Below are 25,969 nucleotides of genomic sequence, written 5' to 3' on the forward strand. Positions count from 1 at the left end.
CAAGCTACTTGTTGCCTCACTGACATGACATAGTATTTTACAGTATGTACAGTGTTTAATTGTGCCTTATACTGTCCCAGTATCTTGGACATTTACTCATGTAGTGTTTGCATGACAATGTGTGTTTTGCTGAAACATAAACCAAAAAAAAAAACTAACTTTGTACATGTACTTCCCCCAGCCTACCCATCACCAAGCAGCCATGTGATTGATTTTGATAACTTCCAAAAAAAAAATCAAAAGAGGCATGTGTAAAGTTTTACAGTGTACAGTTTTGTGAATAAAGCTTAAACGACTTGACATTTCTCTTGTTTGAGCGTCACACATTATGATCACGTGAAATTTCTCCATGCTTGATGCGCTCCCGTTTTCTGACATTGCTGTCTTGTGGCCTGAATGTGTATGTGTCCCCCCAGCAGGTCTATAAGATGTCCCATTTCTATTTTTGTGCCATGGTGTACTGTCATAAGACCTTGGTGTGCCCTCTGGCAGAGTCTCCATCTCTGCAGCTGTCTCTTACCCAAAGATTCAGACATCAGATACATAGATCAGATAGTTGCTTTACATGGCGTTTTCATCCCTCTGGTTTCTCTTCTCTGCAGATTCACTAATAACTACTCCTGCAAATAATGGACTTCTTTTCAATCACAAATTTAAGTAGTGTGGTAAATGCTACACAAGCATAAATGAATATGAAGTCATATAAATATATAGCCTATGTATATATTTTTGAGTGATCAGTCAGCCGTGCATGCTCTACCACATTGTATCATCACTGTCAGCATCATGTTAGTTAAGGAATTACACAGGGTGCAGGATGATATGGGACAAGGCCACTGTCTAAAAATAGAAGAGGCCTTGATGCCCCCACCTCAGAGAATGATATGAGGATATAGACCCATATAAAGAACTGACTTACAAGCACCACTGAATGTTGTCTGTGGCGGATCTGGGATGGTCCTCAGTTGAACCAGGCCTCCCCCCTGGTCAGAGCTCTAAAAACCAACTGGCATTACTACACATGCGTGCCCCAAATTTTAATTTAGGCCGGCGATACACTGGATGATTTTAGGGCTGATTTCAGGCTCCTCTACCTGGAATCATAAATTACGACTTGCGATCGCCCTCCATTTTTTGTTTTTTCCTCTGAAATTATGGATTTAGTGAGCTTCTGTGAGATATAGTGTATTGCCACTGTGAAATTAGGTGTCATAGCTTCTCTGGCCAAATGTTCTGATGTGTGCGTTTGGAGGATTATAATTTGAATATCGGTTGAAACTGCCCTTATATCTGTGGTCACCCACTTCTTTTTTTAAAGATAAGACAGGGCTCCAGACTAACTTTTTGCATTAGGAGCAGTGGTCCCTAACGTGAGCAAGCAGAAGATTTATGGATGCACACCATAAATCGACTTGCAAAGCAAATGTCCTTTTCCTTCATGATCCACATTGCTGCCACCTGACAGATTCCAGATTCTTTGAGTTGTCCCTTCCACATTTCACCACTTTAAAAAAAAAAAAAAAAGCTGCAAATGTTGTTGGTTGCACACAATTTAAGGGGCAAAGTCCTCTATTAGTGGCAGTCTGGAGCCTTGAGTTTTTAAACTGAAATATTTATGTTTCCTGCCTCACATATGCACAATATTGTATATAATAACACATCTTAAGTGATTCCAAACTCAGTCGTTGGGTTCAGGTTAGTTTTATGTGCTATGAAATGATAATTTGTAGTGTGCGTGTGTTCAGGAGGGAGGAGAGGAGGGAGGGGGAGGGGGCTGGTCACGTGAATGCGCAAGCCAGGAAGTAGTGGATGCGCGCACTCATTTCAGGTTTGGCCGGACAGAGGAGTGTTTTGTTGGAAGTAGGACTCAGCCCGCACGAAGGAGGCCGAATGACAGCAACAGCCTGAACGTTTTCCTTTTTGGTCGTTTCTTTCTTTTGTTCGCATTTCTGAAATAAGTACCGTAAAGTTTACAGAAATGGGTCCCGGATAAAGGAGGGAATCTTCCAGAAACACCGTGGACTGCGGGGGTTTCGAGTGCGGGAATGAGCTTAGCAGCCGGCAGTAGCAGAAGGAGTCGCCGGCCATTGTGTGTCAGGAACGGAACTCTCACCGTACCGAAGCCCCGTAAGTCTCCGGTTTCTTCACCAGGACCAATTGGGCCTTTTAATCTCAGACGAGCGGGAGGTGTCACGACGTGTCATGTTGTGGTATTTGCGCAAAATTAGTAACCATATCAACCCGTTTCTTGTTAGCTAGCGTTAGCCTGTGTGGCTAATGACATTATGTGTTCGAAGACGTTAGGAGCGTTTGATTGCACGACTTGTCCTGCGCTGTGCTGGAAGACACCGGGAGGAGATAAGATACAGCGACTGTCCTGATAGTCTGTAGCATTAAAATGCCACCTGACAGCATGAAATGTTATTGTGGCTGGGTAGATTTAGGGAATACAGCCGGTATGGTCGAATACAGTCTTAGATAAAGGAAGGTCTTAGATAAAAGGCCCGAACCACCGTCCACTTGTATTGTTCCCTGCTGCCCAGTGCGCACCAGGTACGTTAAAGCAACGTCCTAATGTTATTGACCAAAGGTTATTTGCTTATTCCGTTGAATGTGATTGCCAGTAGCTTAACAGCTGGAACCATAACATCCTATTGGCATCACAGACTGGAAAAAAGTATGTTATATTTTGACAAGCACATGACAGCCCCTAACACATGTGTCTAGAAATAAACGAACCCCCTGCAGTCACCCGGCTAACTTGCCCCGTTACCAAGCTAACAACTGTGCTAACGGGGGAGCTACACTGTTAAGCTGGGTAGCTAGCTCAATAATAAACACTATCCGATTTATTAGTAAATGTGCTGTGTTGAACGCGGAATAAAATGGCTGATTTAGCTGTTGTCCTTTGTTTGTCATCTGCCTGTCCGAGCTAGCAGCCTGTTGTTGCTATGCTAAGGAAACGAGGCAAGGCTGAACGTCGGTGGCGTCCGGCGGCTAGCGTGATGTGCAGCCATATGCCTTCTTCTGGAAGACACAATGTCCAAGTCTGGTGTAGCATTGTTATTTAAAACCCTCCTTATGGTCGTTTTAAGCAGTGAGACTAACTCCTTCCCTGTGCGCGCGCCTGTGTTTACATAGTGCAAAACACAGCAAAGCCCCATAATGTTTACATTGGTTCTTCTTTGATATTTACAACGTGTAGGACCGTGAACACATCGCGCATACTGATGCCAAGCAGTCATGTAGATTACAGTCTGATCACTGAGTGTTGTCTCTCTTCTGCCCTAGATCCCCGTCCCTCATTAGCCTTCCTGATTCTGTTCTGGAAGAGTTCAGACCAGTATCATCGCCAAGATAGCCGGGCCAGGAAGGAAGAGGCACACCTCAGATCCAGACCCCAGCAGCGGTAGTGATTCCGGCGACGGGCGGCCCGTTAGTGCCAAGTGCCTGAAGATGGCCAGCAGCGGTGGTAGCGAGGCAGTGGGCCGTCGCGGAGGGGCTCAGCAGAGAGGAGGAGGAGGAGGCGGCGGCGGGAGGGAGGGCAGCTCAGACCTGTCCTCCAGCACCAGCAAGAAGAAGCAGAAGGACAGGGCCAACCAGGAGAGCCGAGAGGCCAAGAGGGCAGCGGCCGCAGCAGCTGCAGCAGCAGATGGGGTCATTGCAGAAGTCAAGAAAGGTAAGGAGGATTATCCAACAGTATCAGTGTTATTGATTAGTTTGCAAATTATGTGTTAAAATGTAATTAAGACAATTAAAGTGGACTAAGCTGCAGTATAATATGTTGCATTTCATCTTGGATATAGGGTACTTACTGCACGTATCAAAGTTCAGTTCAGTTAAATTGCAGTGTATAAACTGACAATTGTTGCACATCTGTATCTGAGTGTGTGTGTGTCTGGAATATCCCAGAAATGCAAAGAAACATGTTTCTGTTTACATTCACTGTTTCTTCTTAGTATTATAACATATTGAACACATGTCCCTGCACATGAGAAATTGACATGCTGCCATCTAGTATGTATCCAAGTTTGCACTTAATTTAACACTGTTCACTATAGTTAGTCAGGAGTTGCTCTATTACCACTATGTAATAGAACAATAAACTTAACAGCCTTGTGTTATTTAACTCAGGTGTTGTTCCTTTGCTGCCTGGAAGCTTTTTGTTTGAGCTGCCTACTTTGTACACTCTGTACTTGTCATTTGTTGTGGGATGTGTCACATCAAGAGTTTTTGTTGTCTTTTGAATTTGACACGCTTATGTGTGGATGTGGAGTGAAGCTCTCCTCTCTTGTGTCTCATGTCTTTCGTTAAAGCACTTGTGGCTGAATGTGATTCTGTTGTAGGAGGAACGAGAGTTGCCATTCATTTGACAATAAGAACGTGTCAACATTAATTTGTTCCTATGTCTTCCTCTAGTGGTAGAACTTAGTAAACCTTGCTCTGAGTTTTTAGAGATTGAAATTATTTTATCTTCTATATTATCTCTTCTATCTCTTGTTCTGCAGAGTCCTTACTTTCCCTTTGCTGCAGATGTCAGTCCTTGCATTTGCTCTTGCTTGTGTTCCCTAGCAGGAAAACACCCAGCTTACTTATACCTGTTGGTGGAAAGCATTATTTTCTCACCTTCCTATTTGTTTTGCTCACAAATCATCACATTACTACAATAGGAATGTTAATGACAAAATTACTAAAACCTATAATTGACGTACCTCTTGTGAAGGATAGGCACCTGTAATGCCTGGAGGCAGAAATGCTGATGCAAGGAATCTCCAATTTCCCTCTAAGCTGAAGGCCAGAGAACCTGATGTCTCACAACAGCACCATCTCATTAAAAGTCCAAAGTCGGTGACAATGCAAAGTGGTTTACTTTCATTTTGCACTTGTGGCCAGTAAAACTGGCTTCAGTTCATGTTGAATATCTGCCAGTACTGGGTGTTGTGAAATGGGCTGTGATGTGTTAACACCTAGAGACCAACATATCCAGACTAAACAATCTGTTAAAGTGGATTAAAACAGACCTCAGCTGTTGGTGATGAGGAACCTATTTAGTATTTACCACATTTTCCCCAAGTGGACACTTGCATTGATAGCGGTAAATTTAGGTCACATCTCACAGTAAAGCTTTGCAAATATAGATGGGTGATGATTTTACAGAAAAACACTGTACAATTAACCTATTATCATCCAGTCATGTTCTATCTATGGCATGTACAGTTTATTTTGATTTAGTCTCAAGATGGCAGCGAAAATAGAAGTGACTTTGACAAAGGGTTCATTCATTGTTTGTTTGGCTGCCAGTGGCAGGAGCTTCAGTCACAAAGGCACTAAACCGCCTGTTGTTTTAATTACAGTGAGTGAAGTGACATCTGTATTTAGATCTACAGGAGAGATGTCAGCAAATGGGTTCGGGACGCACACATTAGTGCACATTTGTCTGCTGTGATGCGCCTTAACATTAGTGGGGAGAGCAGCTCTTCAGGTGACATAGGACGTCAGTCAGTGCAGGATGTGATAAGACTCTCAAAAAGAACCGCCAATCAAAAGTCACGGTCACAGAGAGGGGTATTATAGTAGGGCTGCAGTGCATAAACCCTCATTACAAGGATGAATGCACATTGCAAAGTTCAGTGATGTAAAAACCACAGACACTGGTCCACAGAGATATGAAGAATGAATGACATGGTCAGATGAATACTTGACTGTGAGGGGATCTGGTAGCTGTTATATTTCAAGGAGGGAAAGGTCACAGAGATATTGTGAGCGATCACCTTCATCATCCTCTTATGAAACATCTCTGTCCTGATGGGACAGGTCTCTTCCAAGATCACGATGCCCCCATCTACTGGATGGTTTGTTGAGTATGACAGTGACGTCACCTACGGGAGAGTTTGTTACTGTTACTGACATGCTGGAAGATGCTTCCCACTATCATCATCATCATCATCATCATCATCATCATCATGAGGGAATATTTTATTGGAAGAATAGTCTTGTTCTTGTTGTCTGCGCTGTATTGCTAAATTTCACTAGAGGGCATTTTAAATAATAACGCTGAGTAGATAAGTTCTGAGGAAACTGGGCTATGTTCTGACTAACTGGTGCAATTTAGTGGCTACGCCTCGACTGGCACTTTCCTTTGTTTGGGTGTGTCTAGTCTGCGTCTGCCTTTGTCATGCTGGTTCTAGTTTGATGTTGGTTTGGCGTCTGACAAGACGGCCCATTTTGTGTTGCTCGTTGTCTGCTGCGAAGTGTAAGTGTCTTCAATTAACCTTGAAGATCATCAGTGAGGGTCAAGCCCTGATTCACAGTGGAGTCGAGTAGATAAATAAATATACAAGTTAAAAAAAGGGCTCAAATTAAAACAAAGCGTCAACAGAATTAATAAACGATGTAATGACAAGGATCCATTAAATTAGCACAAATAGAACATTAAAGTGAATCAGTAAAGTTTAGAATAAAAAAGACAAAGAAGTACAAAGAAATTTATTCTATAGCATTAAAAATGCTGTTGTGTAACTAATTGCTCTTTTTCTAATGAGGCAATCATTTTATTCAGCAGTATAGCAGGCAATGGGGAGAGAGAGGGTGACATGCAGCAAAGGAATCGAACCGGGGCAGCGGCGGCAAGGACTAGGCTACAGTATATGCTCTGCCTTTGGGGCACCTGCTCTACCCACTGTGCGAAACGACGCCCCGACATTGACCTACTGTATGTTGTTTCAGCTTTCATGATAAGTTTTAACCTTGAGGTGCAGATAGAAATCCATTATGTTAATCTTGCAGTAATGGACTTTACGGCTTTAATCATGTGAATCTATATTATATATTGTGTTGATACCATTTTGTTCATATCATGAATGTTGCCCTGAGTACACTGTGGCGTGGCTCCACTGGGAATACCACTGCTACCAGCTGGAAGGGATTGAGTGTTGCTTGTGACCTTTTTAGAGTGATTAAGTTGGAGAGAGCGAGAGGGGGTGAGAGAGAGTTAAGGAGTGACGGTGGGAAAGTTGAGGCTCTCTATTTGTCATCGTTGTTGAAGACGGAGTCGAAACACAAGTGTGTGTACGATCCATACTGGGCGCCTGTTTCTGCTTCAGCTTCTCTTTTGGGATGGTATTTTATCTTCAATTGTTGCCACAACTTTGAGGTCACAATGAAAAATGGTACGCTTGTTTTGTTTTTCCTGTCAGTTTCTTGTCTTGATGGTACCTTTTTTTTTTTTTTAAAGTCTGTGTGTCTGGTTTTGTGGTTTTCTCAATCGGTTACTTTCATGTATTTGTTTATTTGGCATACCGTCGGAGTGGCACACTAATTTTAGATGTCCCGTCTGTGATTGCTGAGTTGACTATACTGTCTGCTTCACTCTGTGTCGGAGTTCTCCGGGCTGACCCACTTGAGCACATGAGTGCAATGGTGTGTGGCCTATGTGAGCAGGTGTGTGTGCATGGTACAATGTGTTCACCACTATACTTACTTAAAAGCTGCTTTTTGCCTGTTGTACTTGTGTGTTTATTATTCTCACTGCATATTTGCCAGATGGGTTTCTCTTATTTGAACATAAAAATGATTCTGCAGGGTCCATGTAGCCTGGGCAGTGGCCTGTGCCTGTACATATTGTAATTCAAAAATGAATGTATTCTAATTATCATGTTGCAAAGTGAAAGTCCATTTTGTCCTGGTTTCTCCTCGTGTAACCGTTTGTTCCTTTGCGTTTTCCAGATGTATTTGTGGACTGGAAGCAGAATGTCAATGAAGTGACTGTCAGGCTGCGCTGTGGGGAGGGGGTGCAGAGGATAGAGGACATCAGCACAACCTTCACTGATACACACTGCCACGTGTGCTTTCCCGGTAAGTCATAGGAAACTAACTGATGAAATTCAACAGAGATACATAAATAAAGTTGGTTGAATAATATTCAGGGACTTCAAAAGCGCAAGTTGTTCCGAGTATTTGCTTCATGTGTCGTAATGTTACATAATTATTTCATAGCGTGGTGAATGTGCAGGTCACAACTTGTCCACAAGAGCATTTTGGAGTTGTTGGATTGTGTATTTAGTTTGATGAGGGAAACGTGGAAATACCGTGCACCCCTGTTGCGTTAGCTCAGCAGCTTGCGTCTCTGCCCCACCAATCTAAAAACAGCTTGCACTGACATTTAAAGGTAACAAACCTACTCCTAAAACTATAAGGATTATGGCAATAGGTGGATTTGCCAAAATGTTGAAATATCCCTTTAAATTTATCTCATGAGATTTGTATGTCATCCACATATGATTCAACATAACTGTGTCTTTGTCTGATCAGAGTAGCTTGTCTTTGCTGCATTTCCACCATTCATGGTAACTGTGTTGATTCAGTCCTGCTCCAACAACATCTGTGTATCTCTATTTTCAGATGGACGGCAGTGGAGCTGCCAGCTGCAGGAGGAAATTGAGGCCTCGTGCAGCAGAGTCCAGTACAAGGAGAAGGGAGGTTTCCTGCACGTCATCATGCACAAGAAGATTCCCTTTCACATCTGGCCATCGCTTAAGGTTAGTCACATAAGATAGTTTTCCTTATATGAGGAGATCTGGGTCTTGTTTGTATCTCTTGTATTTTGTACATTGAAATTAGAGATACTCTATTGATCCGAAGGGAAATTCAAGTATCCAGTAGCAGCACAGATATGCATATAATATACAAACAAAAAACATGAAATATACACTGTGTACATCCATGTATGTATAAAATACAGAAAATAGAAAGACAGCTGAAATAGAAAAAACTCTGTTCCAATGTAAATGAAATGAAGAAGGTGTAAATTTTAGTTTGGACACTAACAGGATCTCCAGCCTTTGGTTAAATGATAAAAATGCCTGTGTCCATCTGTGTTGTTTCAGTCAAACAAGAAGGAGAAGGAGAAACCGGCAGCACCTGCAGAGCCCAAAAATGACAAAGAACCAGGGATAAAGCCTGTTGCTTTGGAGTCCTCGGAGAAACCCAAACAACTCCATCCCCAGCCTCCCTCCTCACCTGTACAAAGCGAGTCAAGACGCAGTAGCGGCAAAGCTGAGCGCGGTGTCAAGCGCTGTCTGAAGAACAAAGCCACCACGGACTCTGTAGGGGCGAAAGGTGGAGGTGGAGACGGCTCAGCCACCACCACCACAACAACCACCACCACCACCACCACCACAACAACCAGCAGCAGCAGCAGCAGCAGCAGCAGCAAGTCTGTCCCCATCACAAAAGCCGAGCAGCAGCCTCAGGAACCCAGTGCTAAGCGCACCATCGTACGGCCACCCAAGACCACGAAGGAGGCTACGTCAGCTGCTGACAGGGACACACAATCTACCACGTCCAATGGTAGCAAAGCTCCACACACACACCTGCCCGCTGGTCGGAGCCCACAGACACAACGCAGGGAAGGAGACAACAGAGTAGAGAGACTAGGCAGCGATCAGGAACAGAAACCTGGAGCTGCTGTCGCCGCTGCTGCCAGCCATACCAACAAAACTCAGGTGAGAAAAGTAGCTCCAACACGTCATTTTTCACATAACGTGGTAAAATGTATTTATTTGTTTGTTAGGCTCATTGTTTCATCATGTACATGAACACATGAACTGCAACAATAAACGACTGCATCGCTTTACCAGTTCATTTAGAAACAAGAAAAAAGTTGTGATTATGTTCAGTATAATCTTGTTTGGAATGACATCATCTCATAGAGATAAATCATAATTGGATGATTCAAAAATACTTTTTTTTTTTTTCACAAAAATGAAAATCATAAATACAGATTCATAGTTAAGTAATCAAATATATGCAATTGTGGTATACATGCAAAATAAACCAAAGGGAGGGCAAAAAAGAGAAAAATGTTAGAAAGGAATGAAGTTTGAAAAAAAATACGATTGCAAATGTTTAATTCAAATCATTGAGTACTGTGATTTCACAAGGTCTCAGCCAATAACACCATCTGGCCTGCGTGGGCCCTCCCGCTTCAAGTTTCCCTAGAGCTTGGAGGAGACTAGTAATTTGATTAACGATTATTACAAACAGAAAACGCCTCATTTCAGGGCTGCCACAGTCTTGGAGTTTGCTCACACAACAGCTTGTTTGGCTGAGAGAAGTGAACCAGACAAGAGTTAACTGTGCTTCGTCTGCTGTGTGTAGTGTAGAGAAGTGTCATCACTACACCTAGCATCAACTTTGAAAAGTTTCTGGAAGAAGTAGCAGCACGATACTTTTCATGAGATCTGAATCCTTGCTCTGATGAAGGTATTTCTTTCTCCAGGCAGTAGGATGTGAAAATTGCTCTCTAAAGGTTTTACATGAATGTATTTTTTATTTTTTTTTAGGAGGTGGAGAAACAAACCCAGTCTTCAGACAGGTCTGAAGCATCAGCACCCGGCAATGAAAGCCAACCAGCAGCTCCCATCAGCACCAGTGACAGCCTCAAACCCGTGGACTTCAGCAACGAAGTGGACTCTGCTTCTCCTGCAAGACCGGGAGACAGAACAGACTCAGAGCCAGAGAAAAAGCCTGTTGAGCAGGAATCAGAGCAGGATACTCTGATCTGCCAGCAGCTCGGATCAAAAGAGACGGTACCAGCACCGACTGTCGGCGAGGCTGCCAAACAAGGCCTGGCACCCGGCGTGGCCCAGAGGCAGGCCAGCTGTGACGGAGAGGAGAAGCGGGACCAGTCCAAGGAGGATCCCTCTCTAGAGCTGAAGCAACAGGAAGGTGGGTTGAAGGTCTTCCATTTTTTAGCATTTAAAGGGGAACTATGCAAGTCTAGTGGCTTTTCCGCTGTCTTGGTTACGCTCCTCTCGCCCATGTGCATTTGTTTACAATGAAGCCGGCGAAAAATCAATAAATGGAGAGGTGGATAACGTTACTAACATATACAACGTTACGACAGCGACCGAGTAACTACAGTACACTGATGTTGCAAGGTTGGTTTTCAGCTGTGAGACGCCAGATGGAAGACGGAGAACCTCTGTTCTCGTTCGTAACAAGTCACAAGTCATGTAGTTAACTCACAACTATCACAATTACTCCGGAGCTTTTTCATTAAGGTAAAAATGTAGCATAGCCACGGGAGAAATCCTGCCTAATTCCTCTTTATATATCATTACATCTCCAGATTAACACAATATCAATGTAAATATGGTGTTTGTCTACAAATGAGCAGTAACAAAGTGCTGTGACCACAAAGAGTTGGAACACTGACTTTATTCATCAATAGAATGTATAATTATATACAATATAATGTCTATAACTATGTGTGACTTCCCACAGCCCCAGAGCCGATGGTGAACCTACAGCTTGTGAAGAATGATTCGTATGAGAAGGGCACAGACCTGATGGTGGTTAATGTTTACATGAAGGGCATCTGCAGGGACACAGCCAGGGTCATCTTCAGGGAACAGGACTTCACCCTCATCTTCCAGACAAGGTAGTCAATGTGCAGAATGCTACAAATAAAATTGTAGTTATGCCATTTTACCCCAGTGAATGATGGGAGGTCTTTCTGTGTCGTCCCTCTACAGTGATGCTAACTTTCTGCGGCTCCATTCAGACTGTGGACCAAACACAGTCTTCAAGTGGCAAGTCAAACTCAGGTAAGCGCTGCACTGCTGCCGCTCTTGTGACTGTTCAAAAATGATTTTCACAGTATCACAGTATCTAAGCAGCAGAGAGTGTGTTTTCCTGAGTGGTTGTGTGTGTGAACTGTACAAGTACACCAAATGGATTTGTTCCAAGAAGCCTAACCAATGTTGTCAGTATCACCAGTAGTTATTTGGGGCAACTCTAGGTCAGGTCAAACACATAAAAAAGATAAGGTCGTGCCTGACATGCACTGCTGGCTACGGGCCTGGATCACAGGTCACTTTGTGCTAATGGTTTCTTTCTTTTTCTTTTTTTTGGCTGCTTTTATTTTTATTTTTATTGCTTGTTTGGTTCTAATGTGTATCTAACGTTTATTGTGGGACATTTATCGCTTTATGTTAATGGAATACTCATGGAGATCATTAACTAAAGGACCAGTGTGTAGGGTTTAGGGGAGTATACTGGCATAAACTGAATGAAACGTGTTTTCATTAGTGTGTAATCACCTGAAACTAGGAATCATTGTGTTTTCATTAGCTCAGAATGGATTTCATGGCTGAGCTGAGCCTTAGAGACAGGGTGAAGAGGTTGGACACTAGAGGGAGCTGAGCTGGCTCCATGTTGTCAAAGGGAGAGCATCTGATACGGATGCTTCATGGGTGCCTGCCTTTTTAGAGGATTTTTTGGGTATGTCCAACTGGGAGGAGACCCTGGGGTAGATCCAGAACTGACTGGAGGGGATTACAAATCCCATCTGGACTGGGATCCATCAGCAGGAGCTGGAAAGCATTGCAGTAGAAATGGAGCCTGCTGCCACTGGGACATGACTCCAGAAGACAAATGGAGAGTCAGCCATTCACTCTACATAGTTTGCAAGTGTGCCATGTTTTGTACTGTAGCCCAGAGTGGACAAACAAAGCATTGGCCTTTTGCATTTTGACATCAGGGGGTCAGGGCTGGGCGGAGTATACAGTAGGGATGCCATGATTATAGATTTTCTTGGTACGATTATTGTCACAGAAATAATCACGATCATCTTGATTATTGCGATTATTATATTAAATAATTTTACAACACTATGAATGTGTAAAATCAAATAGTCAATTTATCAATGCAAACAAAATATTTAAAGTAGGCTATCTATTAATATAAGACTATATATATATTATGTTAATGTCAATTTACCTAATGTAAGGAAGGTATGGGAATTTAAATGTTCACGTCATTCAAACATTTGAATACTTCAAACATTTTCTCTGAAGGATTAATAATTGGTATTAATCCTTCAGAGAAAATGTTTGAAGTATTCAAATGTTTGAATGACGTGAACATTTAAATTCCCATACCTTCCTTACATTAGGTAAATTGACATTAACATAATTTACCTAGTTACTCTGCATTTACCTTTACTTTGGCGTACAAAGCAGAGTGTATCCCGCAGGTGATTATTCATATCAGACGTATTTCCTCCTTTGGCCGCTATGTCAATGCGGCATGTTTGACAGGCTGGCGAGCCGTCATCGACTTGATGTGTTTGTTTGGAGGGAATTAGTCTCCCTCTGTTTACTTTCTGTGCCAGTTGCAGGCAGATGCGCGAGTGGTAAAGTTTGTCAAAGTGACCCATGCGGTTGTTGTGTAACATTGTTTTCGTTCCATGCATGTTGCGCTGATCTGCCGACATGGTTCCGACATAATCTTTTTTTGGAAAGTGACGGTATTAGGAACCTTTATGATTAAATAATTGTGGCTGCATTTAATTAATTGTGAAAACAAGTAACCATGACATCCTTAGTATACAGAGGAGGAGTTAATCAAGTTTAATGACATCTGTTGTGTCACAGTTGTAATGTTTTAAATGTCTTTGAAACATGAACTATCTTGATGTAGTGAAGCCCAAACCTCATATCATATTTTCCCACTGTCCTTATTTTTGAATCTGACCTGTCTTCTTTTCTCCCTCTTGTGCTTCAGGAACCTGATCCAGCCTGAGCAGTGCAGCTACTCCTTCACCCCGTCCCGCCTGGACATCACCCTGAAGAAGAGACACAGTCAGCGCTGGGGGGGTCTGGAGGCCCCCGCCACACAAGGTCTGCAGCCAGGTTTCTAGTTGTCAACGCTCAGCGAATAAAGTATTTAGTGTATCATGTTTGGTGAAACAGTTGCACTTCTCTAAAACACTCTAATCTGAAAATCAACATGCATTAGTTACACCCAAAACCTAAAATGATATATTTTAAGCTTAAACACATCACTTAAAAGTTTCTATGTTAAGAGCTGGTGTGATTAAAAAGGTAGACTTGTTTTACAGACAGATCCATCTGATAGCCCTAGCATGTGTGTGCGTATGTGTGTTTTTCAGGTAGCTCTCAATAACAGGAATGTGAACTCTGTAACTTAGTAAGTAGTCCTGGGTTCCAGACTCCCAAGGGCTGCAAACTGTGTGGCCTTAGAGACAGAAGAAGTGGCTCCAAGTGTTGATAGAGAAAGTGTCTCAGTTTACTTTACATGTCTGTAATGACAGTTTTCAGTTAATACACACACTGATGGTCTAAATATATAAAAACATATCATGCAGAATAATGTTTCCAGTTATAAACAAGTGCTGAACAAATATTTACTTGTGTTTAAAGGGACCTCATCCTCCATCCAGGAGATTCCTGTTCTCCCCATAATTGGTACCAAATGACATATTTTTGCCCAGCAAACTTACAAGGACATTATGTGTTACTAAGTTACAAATTTGGAAAATGAAACCAAACCAAGGCTTAATGTTTCTGATTTGTAAGGAATAAGCCGGTGCATATTCTCATTTGTCCAGGTCATAGTATTTCAAAGGAGGTTAAATCGAAAGCAAAGCTGTATTGTTTTGAATAATTGACTACAAAGTCATGAGTTTGGATTCTTTTGATCTAAGGATTCACACTGAAATTATATAAAACTCTTATTCACAACAGGTAATGACTGTTAATGTCAAGCGGGTTAGACCTTTATCTTCTAACCACAAGCTCCATTCTCCTTTGTTTAAGGTGCAGTGGGCGGCGCCAAGGTTGCTGTGCCCTCCAGCCCTGCCTGCATGGAGAAGAGCCAGCCAGGCAGCAGCCAGCACAGCCTCCCGGCCAAGGAGGAGCCTCCGAGGGTCGGGGAGGAGAAACCCAAGGCCCCGAAGGCCTCGTCCAGAGTGGACGATGCTGGTCTGGATACTGTGGCTCCACGCACCGTCTCTGAGCATGTTGCTATTACCAAGCCAGAGACCACAGTTACCACGGTGAGTCACGAAATGAATAACCATAGAAACTTGGACAAGACAAAAGGAAAACATTGTTCATTTGTTTACTGGTTGTTGTTTTTGTTTTTTTTTACTTTCTAGTTTGTCAACTTTTTATTGTTGATGGGCATTATTAATGAGTGTGTATATTTATATATTTCCTGTTTCAGCCCAAGCCTACCTGTATGGTGCAGCCCATGACCCATGCACCTCCTGCCAGCAATGAGCGCCATGAGGAAGAGGAGGAGAAGAAGGTGTGCCTGCCTGGTTTTACAGGATTGGTCAACCTTGGCAACACCTGCTTCATGAACAGTGTTATCCAATCCCTGTCCAACACCAGAGAGCTCAGGGATTACTTTCATGGTAAATTATGTATTATTTGTCCAGCCCTTAATAAAAAATAAAATAAACTAGAGCTCATCTATTGTGTTGCAATTATGATAAAAAAAAATAAATTAATAAATAATAATAATAAAAAGTTCAGCTCCTGTAAACCAAACGTAAATTATTTTGCTTTTCATCTTACTGCTAAAGACGGAACCTTTGGCAGTTTCACTTGATGCACAGGCAGATACTAGATATAGATGTGATAATTGTTGCTACATTACAAGCAGAGGCAGCGAATATGACCACAAGCAGATAGTTGAGGGACGACTGATATGGACACAATAATGGTGATGAGAGCCCCACGGGGGCAAATTTAATGAGGGATCAGTAAGTTTTTATCTGCATGAGCCAGATACAGTTTCTGCAATTTAAGCATTTAAAATGAAGCAAAATGTAGGTCACCTAGTTTTTGGAGTAGATTTAAAACCAAACATGGCTGATAGAAAGTAGTTAGTGTGGGGATGAGATATTAGAAGATGTATGACATCAAATACAAGAATTTTTTTTTACGTTCACAATGTCAAGAAGACATGCTGTGAACGTCTGAAATGTTTTACCTGACGTCTTTGAGTCACCCTGGTTTTATCTACAGTATATCCACAGGAAGTTAAGTTTGATCCTGATTGTTTCCATCCACGTGTCACTCTTTGTCGTAGCACCCACTGACTGTAGCTGATTTCTGCTTCCATAACCTCATAGCTGTATTTTCTGTGCCCCGGCAGATCGAGCATTTGAAGCGGAAATCAACTGCAATAACCCACTGGGAACAGGAGGCAGGTTGGCCATCGGCTTTGCGGTGCTGCTCAGGGCGCTTTGGAAAGGAACACACCACGCTTTCCAGCCCTCAAAACTCAAGGTACGTAGGCTGCACACTGATGCAAAATATTCTCTCCTCATCTCTGCACAGTTGGGAAACGGTATGATCAGTATAGTCATTCCTTTTTTCTTTTTTTTTTCAGGCAATTGTGGCCAGTAAAGCCAGTCAGTTTACAGGCTACGCCCAGCATGATGCCCAGGAGTTCATGGCTTTCTTGCTGGACGGGCTCCACGAGGACTTGAACCGCATCCAGAACAAACCGTACACCGAGACCGTCGACTCAGACGGACGTCTGGATGAGGTGATTGTTTTGTTTTTGTTTTTTGGGTCAGCTGTCCCTGTTGTTTTTTTAGGGATAGTTTTTAACCACCATTCTTCCCACATTCTCATCGAGGGCTCATGATCTGTTTTGTCTGTTGGTGCAGGTGGTGGCAGAGGAGGCGTGGCAGAGGCACAAGATGAGAAACGACTCCTTTATAGTGGACCTCTTCCAAGGCCAGTTCAAATCGAAGCTGGTTTGCCCCACGTGCTCCAAGGTAAAGCACAACAACTCTCCACAGGAAACTCTACGTTGTGGGTGCTTTGTGACAGTGATGACTGACCAACTTCCTTTTACCTTTACCTCCATCTTCCTGTTAGGTGTCCATCACCTTTGACCCTTTCCTCTACCTGCCAGTCCCGTTGCCCCAGAAACAAAAGGTGCTCTCAGTTTTCTACTTTGCTAAGGAACCTCATAAGAAACCCATCAAGGTAAGTTTCCAGTTTTCATTTGAACATTAGTACAGTATGACTGACATGGTACAGAAATGTAAACTTGTCTTGTATGTGATCCAATCTCTAATGAACCTTTGAATCCTGTGTCTCTAGTTTTTGGTCAGCGTGAGCAAGGAGAACTCCAGCACTGCTGAAGTCCTCGATTCCATCTCTAGGAGTGTGAGGGTCAAACCAGAGAATCTGAGACTTGCAGAGGTACGATGTGAAAAACTTTCAGGATGTCCTACTGATAGAAATATTTAAAGACCGGACTCATAATTGGACGTTCACTCCTCTCAGGTCGGGAAGAACCGCTTCCAACGGATGTTCCTGCCGTCCCATTCCCTGGACACGGTGTCTGCCTCTGACATGCTGTTCTGCTTTGAGGTGCTTTCCAAAGACCTGGCCAAAGAGAGAGTAATATTGCTCAGAGTGCAGCAGGTAACAAAAACATCCTGATCCATCCACTTCTACAGAATATTAGAAGACATGAGTGTCTGCAGATTTAAAAAGGTCTTTCTTTGCCCCCTCAGAAACTCCAGGTCCCCAGCATCCCCATCTCCAAGTGCGCCGCCTGCCTGAAGCCTCCAGTGTCTGATGAAGACAAACTGAAGAGGTGCACTCGCTGCTATCGCGTGGGCTACTGCAATCAGTGAGTTCAGCCCCTCCTCGTTTCCAGCGTGCACCAAGGCACACGTCTTTTTGTTCTTATATTAAATCCCTAACATTCTCTATGAAGACATTAACTGTTGGTCTCCTCCTCCCAGAATATGTCAAAGGACCCACTGGCCCAATCACAAGAGTCTGTGTCGACCCAACATGGAGAACGTGGGCCTGCCTTTCCTGGTCAGCGTGCCTGAGTCCCGACTCTCCTACGCCCGGCTCACTCAGCTACTAGAGGGTTACTCCAGGTACACACTCTCACTTACAGTCCTCAGTGCTAATTGTCATATCAAATGTTTAATGACGGACATTTATTACTAGAGAGCATTTTGAATTAAGATGACTTGACTATGTGCTTTGGGCAGTTTTTTTTGCCTTTGATTGGTTTAGTTTAGTTTATTTACCGGTATTTGCACCATAAAAAATAAGGACGATTACAAAAACAGAAATGAAATAAGAATAGTACGTGCGGGAGAGGTTAAAAACCCTGTATTGGCTTATAAAAACATCTCTCCAAAAAATATGCAAAAATTCAAAAATGGATTGGATAGGGAGAGTGAGAGGAAAGTTGGGGAGGGAGACAGAATGAGAGGGGATGACATTGGCAAAGTGCCATGGGTGAGATTTTTCTAGAAGAACTAAAGCATTACTCTGTCAGGTTAAAATCAACATGAGAAATCACCAGCTATTTCTTCTCTGTGCAGGTTTTCCGTCAACGTGTTTCAGCCTCCTTTCCAGTCGGGCAGGACGTCCCCCGAAACATCTCAGTGCCGGGCCGACCTCCCCTCGATGCCAGCGGGTGAGGCAGCTGGAGATGAGGCCACGGGTGGCAGCAGCGCTGTGGGAGCAGCCGATCCGGAGCAGGAGAGCCAGTCTCCGCTGCCCGAATCCCAGGCCGAGTACGCCCAGGCCTCGGCTGTCCACTCTGCAGAATCCGACTCCCAGACCTCCCTATCCACCACGCAGACCACAGATTCAGGATTCTCAGAGCCGCCGGCTTCTACAACCTCCTGCTGCTCTCTGGACCCTCATGCTGAGAAGGAGACGTCCTGTGAGAAGGCAGTGCGGCCGGAAGGTGACAACACAACCTTACTACTACCATACTTCAGTGTTTTTCCTCTTCTCGTTTTTTTTTTTACATCTTGCATCACCTTATTTTTCACTCTTGCCATGTTTTTGCAGCTGCAGTAACAGGGTACCAGCATCCAAGTGAATCAGCATCAGGTCATGCCAGTCAGTTCTACATCTCTCTGTTGGATTCAAACAACAAGGAGCAGAGGCTGGATGAGAAAGGTAAGACAAGAGCTCACCTCCATAAGGATATCTCTGAATCAACTATAGTTTTTTTGTTTGTTTGTAATCACTGCCCAAGAAATAAAAAGTCCAACACACCAGGATAATTTTTCTCCAACCCCTCTGCAGAAGACCTGCTTGTGGACCTCCCTGAAGACGTGACCTTGGAGCTGGTTTGGAAGAACAATGAGCGGCTGAAGGAGTACGTCCTGGTGAGCTCCAAGGAGCTGGAGTACGAGGAGGACCCCGGCTCTCTGAGTGAGACGGCCAGAGCTGGACACTTCACCCTGGAGCAGTGCCTCAACCTCTTCACCAAGCCAGAGGTGCTGGCACCAGAGGAGGCATGGTAGGAATCTCTTGTTTTGTGTTTTGACAGTGTCTCTCTGTTTCTGGTTCCTTTCTTGTTTCTCACTGTCAACATGTTTGTATTCCTTCATTATTCATCCCTTAGTAAATGGTGACCTAACAGCATTTGGTTATAATTCCCCAAGAGCACAAGGCTTTATTCTTAAAAAAACAACACAGATATTTACAGTTACATAAAACAACTTTTATTAGTGCAGCTTGACCAAAAAAATTAGTTCATAACACCACAGACTAGAAAACAAGCAATAACATGTTTTTAAAAGACATTCATTTAAAATAAATGTAACATAAACTGGTTCTACAGCATACATGGTCTAATGTGGGAGAAGGTCACCAGAGCATCTCTAAGCATCTAAACAAAAAGCTTCCTAACCTGAGTTTTGTGTTGTGAGTGTCTGGGCTGGTATAACACATTACTTTATCATTTCAACCCTGAAACAGATGCGACTGCTTTCGCAATGTCAATACCTAACTCTACTACTCTTGATCCTTCTTTTTCGCCTGGTGAGCAGAACAATGTGTAACGATGTTCTGTATCAACACACTGTGTGTTTAAGGTACTGTCCAAAGTGCCAGCAGCACCGTGAAGCCTCCAAGCAGCTGCTGCTCTGGCGCCTGCCCAACGTCCTGATCATCCAGCTCAAACGCTTCTCCTTCAGGAGCTTCATCTGGAGGGATAAGATCAACGACATGGTGGACTTCCCTGTCAGGTAAGCAAACTGTAAAAGCTTACTTTACAAATGAACTCATTCACATTTTTTTCTACACCAAACCACCTGTTTCACAAGAACAGCCTCGTGCAGTGCTTTGACCGCTGTGTTCACTTGTTCTTCTCCTCTAGGAATCTGGATCTGAGCAAGTTCTGTATCGGCCAGAAGGATGAGATGCAACAACCTCCCATCTATGACTTGTATGCAGTCATCAACCACTACGGTGGGATGATCGGAGGCCACTACACGGCCTACGCTCGCCTGCCGAGCGACAAGAACAGCCAGCGCAGTGATGTTGGTGAGTAGCAGTCGATCGTTCTCACAAGCCTTTCATCCTCTCTTCTCTGCTGCCCTGTTGCCAACCTCTTTGTTCTTCTCTCTCTCTCTCTCTCTCTCCCCCCATTCCTGAAGGATGGCGTCTGTTTGACGACAGCACTGTGACAATGGTGGAGGAGAGTCAGGTGGTGACGCGCTACGCCTACGTCCTGTTCTACAGGCGACGAAACTCCCCCGTGGAGAGACCACCACGCTTCCTCAGGCCCATGGGAGCCGAGTCGCCCACCGCTGCAGGAGCTACTGCCAGCCAGGTGAGGGCGCCACAACCACAGGAGACTGAGGGCTGATCCATAGAAGAGCTTTCCACCTCCAAGTGCAGCACTCAAGGTTTAGGTTTTATCCAAAGCTGTAACATCCCTTGGCCCAGTTACATTTTACACCTGCCTTTTATTGTTTAGTCCCTTTAGAAGACACGCAGACACACTTTGCTCTTCACAACATTTCAGACCCCAGAACCCAATGTAATGGGTTAAATTGAAGGCGTAGAAAAGGTTTAGCTTCTTTTTGTTAAAGGGATAGATCCACATTTTGGCAAATTGGCCCATTGCCATAATCCCTATAGTCATAGCAGTAGGTTCATTACCTTTAATTGTCAGTGCAAGCCATTTTTAGAATGGCAGAGCAGAGCCGCGAGCTGCTCAGAGCTACGCTATGGAGGCTAATGGGATTTCTTGGTTTCCCTCATCAAATACACAATCCAACAACTCCAAAGCGCTTTCGTGGACAAGTTGTGACCTGCACATTCACCACGCTATGAGATAATAATGGAACATTACGAGACAGAGTTGTTTTCGAGGCAAATGCAGAGACTGCTTGCCAAAAAACTGCCTCCGACGGGAACGCGCATCAGCGGTCTTGCATGAATTTAGCTTGAAAACAACTCCGTCTCGTAATGTTCCGTTATTATCTCATAGCGTGGTGAATGTGCAGGTCACAACTTGTCCACGAGAGTGTTTTAGAGTTGTAGGATTGTGTATTAGATGAGTTTGATGAGGGAGACCAAGAAATTCCATTAGCCTCGATAGCATAGCTCTGAACAGCTCGTGGCTCTGCTCAGCCGTTCTAAAAATAGCTTGCACCGACAATTAAAGGTAACGAACCTACTCCTAACACTATAAATGGGCCAATTTTCCAAAATGTTGAACTATCCCTTTAATTCAATGAATATGTTGCTGACCATTGAAAATTAAACAGGAGACCCCATAACAATGATGCCATCACATCTACATCTATTATATTTACATAATCTATACTGAGATTGTACCTGCTACCTTAACAGCTACTTCACCAGATGTGAGCTAGAAAATACATTTGAGTGCAACTTGAACTCAAATCCTCTTCTCACAGAGCTGGAGCAAATTGACAAATTTGTCCCCCCACTGTTTAGGAATTAGCCGTGTTTGGCAGGCTTTAGAGAAGCCAGTGTGATAAGTGCCTCTGTGCCTCTTTTCAATTAGTGGTGATAAGAGCCTCCTGCTTTGAGATGCTTAATAACTCCGGCCCAGTGGGTTGATAATGGAGAGATCCATCACAGAGATGGTCTGTTGATCTCGGCTCGACAAAGCTCAGTTGTCGGGCAGCATTAACATCTCGTGACATTCAGTGTTTTCTCTGGCTTCAGTGGTAATGCACTGCCACAGTCACAGAGCGTGGTTTCTCTCTGTCTTGATGATGCATTGTGTTCTTCTTACTGATGATGTTGCAGAGGTTGTTAGGAGCGGTCTTGTGACGCTGATGATGGAATGAGACTTGGTGTGATCGTATGCGTTAAAACAGATGACCTGTTCATTTTTATGTCTCTAAAGATGGATGAACTTCTATATCTGTGTTGTAATAATCATGTTCATGTCAACATTGAAACATTTATGTAAAATCTTTCCACCTGCAGAACACAGTTAAGGTTTTCTTGTATTTTCGATTCACTCGGCTGTGTCTAAATGATGTGAATTTCCTCCATGTGTCCATCTGGTTTCTGAAAACATCTGACCGTCTGTTGTCCTTAGACTATCAGCTTGAACGTCAGGTTCCTGTGATCAACACATCTGATTGGTAACTGTGAGATAGCTCAGCCGAATGTTTCTTAACTGTAATCATAGAATGTGTATAGGCTACGCCTTTTCCCAGAAGCTGACACCGGTTTCCGCCAATCGCAGGCCTCTCTAATATGGCGGGAACTGGAGGAGGAAGAGGAGGGGCTTGACGAAGGCCCCCGCGGACTGTTCCGCTCCGCGCTGTGGAGGCGGCAAACGCACAGGAACAGAGAGGAGGAAGACGAAGACAGAGCGGCGGGGTCGGTGCGGCGACACCGCGGGCAGAGGATGTCGGACTACCCCGACGACGACTGCGTGCGATACTTTGTTCTGGGCATGCTGACGGCCGTGTTGGCGCTGCTAGTCAATTTGGTCTACCCTTTCATTTACAAAGCCAACTGGACCTGAGCACCAGCCGGGCAGAGAACTCGCTTTCCCGGGGCGTTCAGCAGCATGAATGTGAGGTTGTTGAAACAAGAAGTTAGATGACAGCTGGAGAGGAGGAGGATGTTTGATACTTAAACACCCACCGCTCCTCTGCTTTTACAATGGTTCTCCATTCAATCCAATACTGCAACACTAGACTGGACATGGTTCAACCCTTTAAGTACTTGACGACTTCACACAGTACAGTAAAAGGCACAGAGAGTGACGGCAAACAACGTGCCGTCATCCACCAACACCTTGTAGTTAAAGCTTCACAGCACTGGTGTAGTGAGCGACGTTAACCCTTCGCTACAGCTTTCTCTGCTTCCAGTGCATGTGTTCTTTATAAACAAGGGTGTAGTTTTTAGCGACAGTTTTAACAATATGTGATCAGCTGTGACGGCCTTAATCATCTACACCCATTAACACATAGATAATGCAGTTGAGTGAAGAAGTTTATTATTGTCTTGTAAACCGAATCTTCACTCATGGACCATGAAGACTGTGAGATGTGGTCGAACCGTACGCTCACAAAAATGCTAATGAGAAGGTGTCTTAGCTGATGAGCTTTATAGAGATTTATAGAGATAATATGATTCCAGTGCAGAAATGAACTCTCTGTAGAGGGACATGTATTTAAGGCCTTTAGTTTATATTGCACTACACTCTGAAGAGGATAAGACGGCAACTTCCTGCAGAATGAACGTGAGAGAGACGAGTGGGACGTGTCTGAGAGGAGGCAGTGGCCCGTTTTTAAATGTGCTATATCATGAAGCAACGTGTACCTTCTGTTTTCTGTGTGTGAGTGACTGATTTGCTCTTGCCTTCTCCATGTCCTTACTTTTTTTTTTTTTTTTAGGCCTTAACATTTGCTGTTTGTGTCCAGCTACCAATATGTTTTAAATTGTCCCTCTCAGCAATATGTACTGCAGTTAATTGTTTTGTTTTGTTTTTAACTCTGTCCCACTGTTTTTAGTTGCTTTTTATTGAACAATTTAAGCCATAGCCAGGGGAGGATTTTTAAGTTCTCAGGATGAATTGCGGTAAGATAGTACACAAAAAAAATATCAATGATATTGATTAGATGAGAAGGCGACTGATGATGCATAGACGAGGAATTTACCGTCCAGTTGTGAATGTGAAGTTTCTCATTGTGTTGCTTTGTTTTGAGTTTGGATTATGGACAGTTGTGGAGCTCTAAAATAATTAAGAGTCAACATGCAACCAATTGCTTTATTTACTTTTTGTTTTATTTTGAAAATCTTAAAAGATGTGTTTTATTTTTAATATACCAACCTTAAAATTTTTAGACACTAAACTGTCCATAGCTGACATCTCTACTCTACAGTCATTGCAATGAGTGTATTTGGGTCTCAGGGAAATCTTGTGGCATCATGGCAGTGTCGGGACCTCTGCTTGCCTTAATTGTTTGGTATAGCACCATCAGACTGTGTATACTTGACTCAGATATATGCAAGACTCAAGTCCACTAGGTGAAGCGTGTGCTCAGTGTACACTGCTGTGGCGATGAACCTAAGTGTGAGAGCTGTTTATATAGTGTATTTAGAGTGTGAAGGACGAGCTTTGTTGTTTTTAGATCATTGAAAAGCTGCTGTTTTTCTTTTCTTTTCTTTATTAATGTGAAGTCGTCTGGATTGAAATGGGCCTGACTGAAGGACAAATGTGTGTTGTCTACTGTAAGATATGAATTGGAAATAATGATAATGACTTGTATCTTGTGAGGAAATAATGTAAAGTCTGTAACATACTTTGAATCATTGAATTGTTGATAAAAGTCATAGCAAGTACTGTATTTAAAAGAAAACGATAGCCTGCATAATTACCCTGCAATAATGTATCTAGATACCTCCATCTAAATGCTGCTTTCTAATATATATATATATAAAGCATTGTTCTCCTTTTGGAAATAAAACCTCCATTTGTTTCTAGTCCTTCTGTATCCTCACCATTTTTCTCCTCACACAGATGAAATCTCCCAGCGTACTAAACCAGCATGATTTATTCTTCGCACTGGTTTATTTTACAGGCCTCTAGCCAGTCACTATTCGGGACCGACCTGGACCCTGAGGGCCCGCCGTCGCTGACCCCGGAGGTGCCCTCTGACCTCTATGCCCACTCCGGAGAGTGCACAGCGCCGTCCTACAGCAACATGGAGGAGGTGGACTAGCGGCGTCGAGGGGGCCCCCCCAAGAAAGAGATGGCAGGTCCTGAGCTGGTGATCCGGGGTGGGGGCGGTGAAAGCTGCTCCCCCCGGCCGCAGACACATCGGCGCTCCTTTATCCCACAGGCACCTGAAGCCGTCAACCGAACAGTCACCACCGTGCAGCGCTGGAAGATCTGGAGGTGGATCTGAGGACGTGACGGCGCTCACCTGTGACAGACCTTCAGATGCACATATAGATGTGTACTCAGTACTAACTAGACACACACATCATCAATTATACTCACATTAATATACTTACCCATTGATAAAGACTTAACAAGTTGTATATGTAATTATATTCATTCAGTGCATATAGTGACACACACATACACAACACACACAGAAGCTAACACACTTGTATAATCTCTGAGCTCCTGTTAGCTGCTGCTAAAGGAGTTTGTCCTGAGAGTCAGTGGAGTGGCTGCCAGGTTCCCACGCACCAACGCACCTTGTGGTCTGGTTTCAAGCTAAAAACCTCACTGCTAACCTTTACCAGACCCTGTAACCCCCGGGCTGCAGCTGTGGTGGATCTGTAGGGTCGATTTTTTTTGGGAGTTTGAGTGAAGATTGTTATGTGCGTAAATCTTTTACCTTTTCTCGTTTCGTTTTTGTTTTGCGAGGTATTGCCTGGTTTTGAGTTGTCTGTGGCAGGGTTTTCAGTAACTTGGATTAGAAATGTAGTAAAGAAATGTGAGACGGGTGAAGACCTGCTACATTTTTTTTTTTTTTTTTTTTTAAATACAGAGGGCACACTGTTTCTGTGTTGTTGTTTTGGCTTTGTAAACTTCATGTGGCTTCTGTTGCTTTGGCAGGTTTTTGTTCTCTTTTTTTGTACTTGGATATTCGATCCTGTGGATGCAATTGTCAAAAGCTTCAGTATAAACTGAAATGTGCATGACTGCATGTTCATCCAGGCTGTAACCCGAGCCCCTGTTCAGTCCCACCTTCCTCCAACTCCTCCTCCTCTCCCTCTCTCTGGAACTTTGCTAAATTTCATTATTTCTGTTTTGCGTGAGTTGTCCGGTCTGGCCCCTCCCCCTCCTTTGTAATGGATTGCGTATATAAAGTGGGGATCATTAAGAATGCTGCTGTGGATACATA

The 25,969-nt window shown here is 43.5% G+C and overlaps 1 protein-coding gene across 4 annotated transcripts; it reads left to right on the forward strand.

The window, feature by feature from the left end:
• Window positions 1-1,837: 1,837 nt before the first annotated feature.
• Window positions 1,838-25,969, forward strand: usp19 (ubiquitin specific peptidase 19). Of its 4 annotated transcripts, none has more exons than XM_083976329.1 (26): window positions 1,838-2,127; window positions 3,292-3,679; window positions 7,726-7,854; window positions 8,401-8,537; window positions 8,886-9,503; window positions 10,344-10,728; window positions 11,287-11,443; window positions 11,538-11,609; window positions 13,570-13,685; window positions 14,625-14,863; window positions 15,034-15,226; window positions 15,973-16,106; window positions 16,210-16,368; window positions 16,493-16,603; window positions 16,707-16,817; window positions 16,935-17,036; window positions 17,121-17,261; window positions 17,354-17,472; window positions 17,588-17,731; window positions 18,188-18,558; window positions 18,666-18,776; window positions 18,906-19,122; window positions 19,700-19,852; window positions 19,984-20,150; window positions 20,264-20,439; window positions 24,692-25,969. In XM_083976329.1, exons 2-26 carry the CDS (start codon window positions 3,457-3,459, stop codon window positions 24,830-24,832), a joined length of 4,626 nt encoding a protein of 1,541 aa, XP_083832455.1. In that variant the 5' UTR covers window positions 1,838-2,127; window positions 3,292-3,456; the 3' UTR covers window positions 24,833-25,969. The 4 variants fall into 4 exon arrangements, with proteins under 4 accessions (XP_083832455.1, XP_083832453.1, XP_083832454.1 ...); XM_083976327.1 differs by lacking the exon at window positions 24,692-25,969 and adding an exon at window positions 22,342-24,665; XM_083976328.1 differs by lacking the exon at window positions 24,692-25,969 and adding an exon at window positions 22,342-24,665 and having other exon boundaries at window positions 14,631-14,863.

Source organism: Trachurus trachurus (genome assembly GCF_905171665.1).
Source record: "Trachurus trachurus genome assembly, chromosome: 7".
NCBI classification, from domain to species: domain Eukaryota; kingdom Metazoa; phylum Chordata; class Actinopteri; order Carangiformes; family Carangidae; genus Trachurus; species Trachurus trachurus.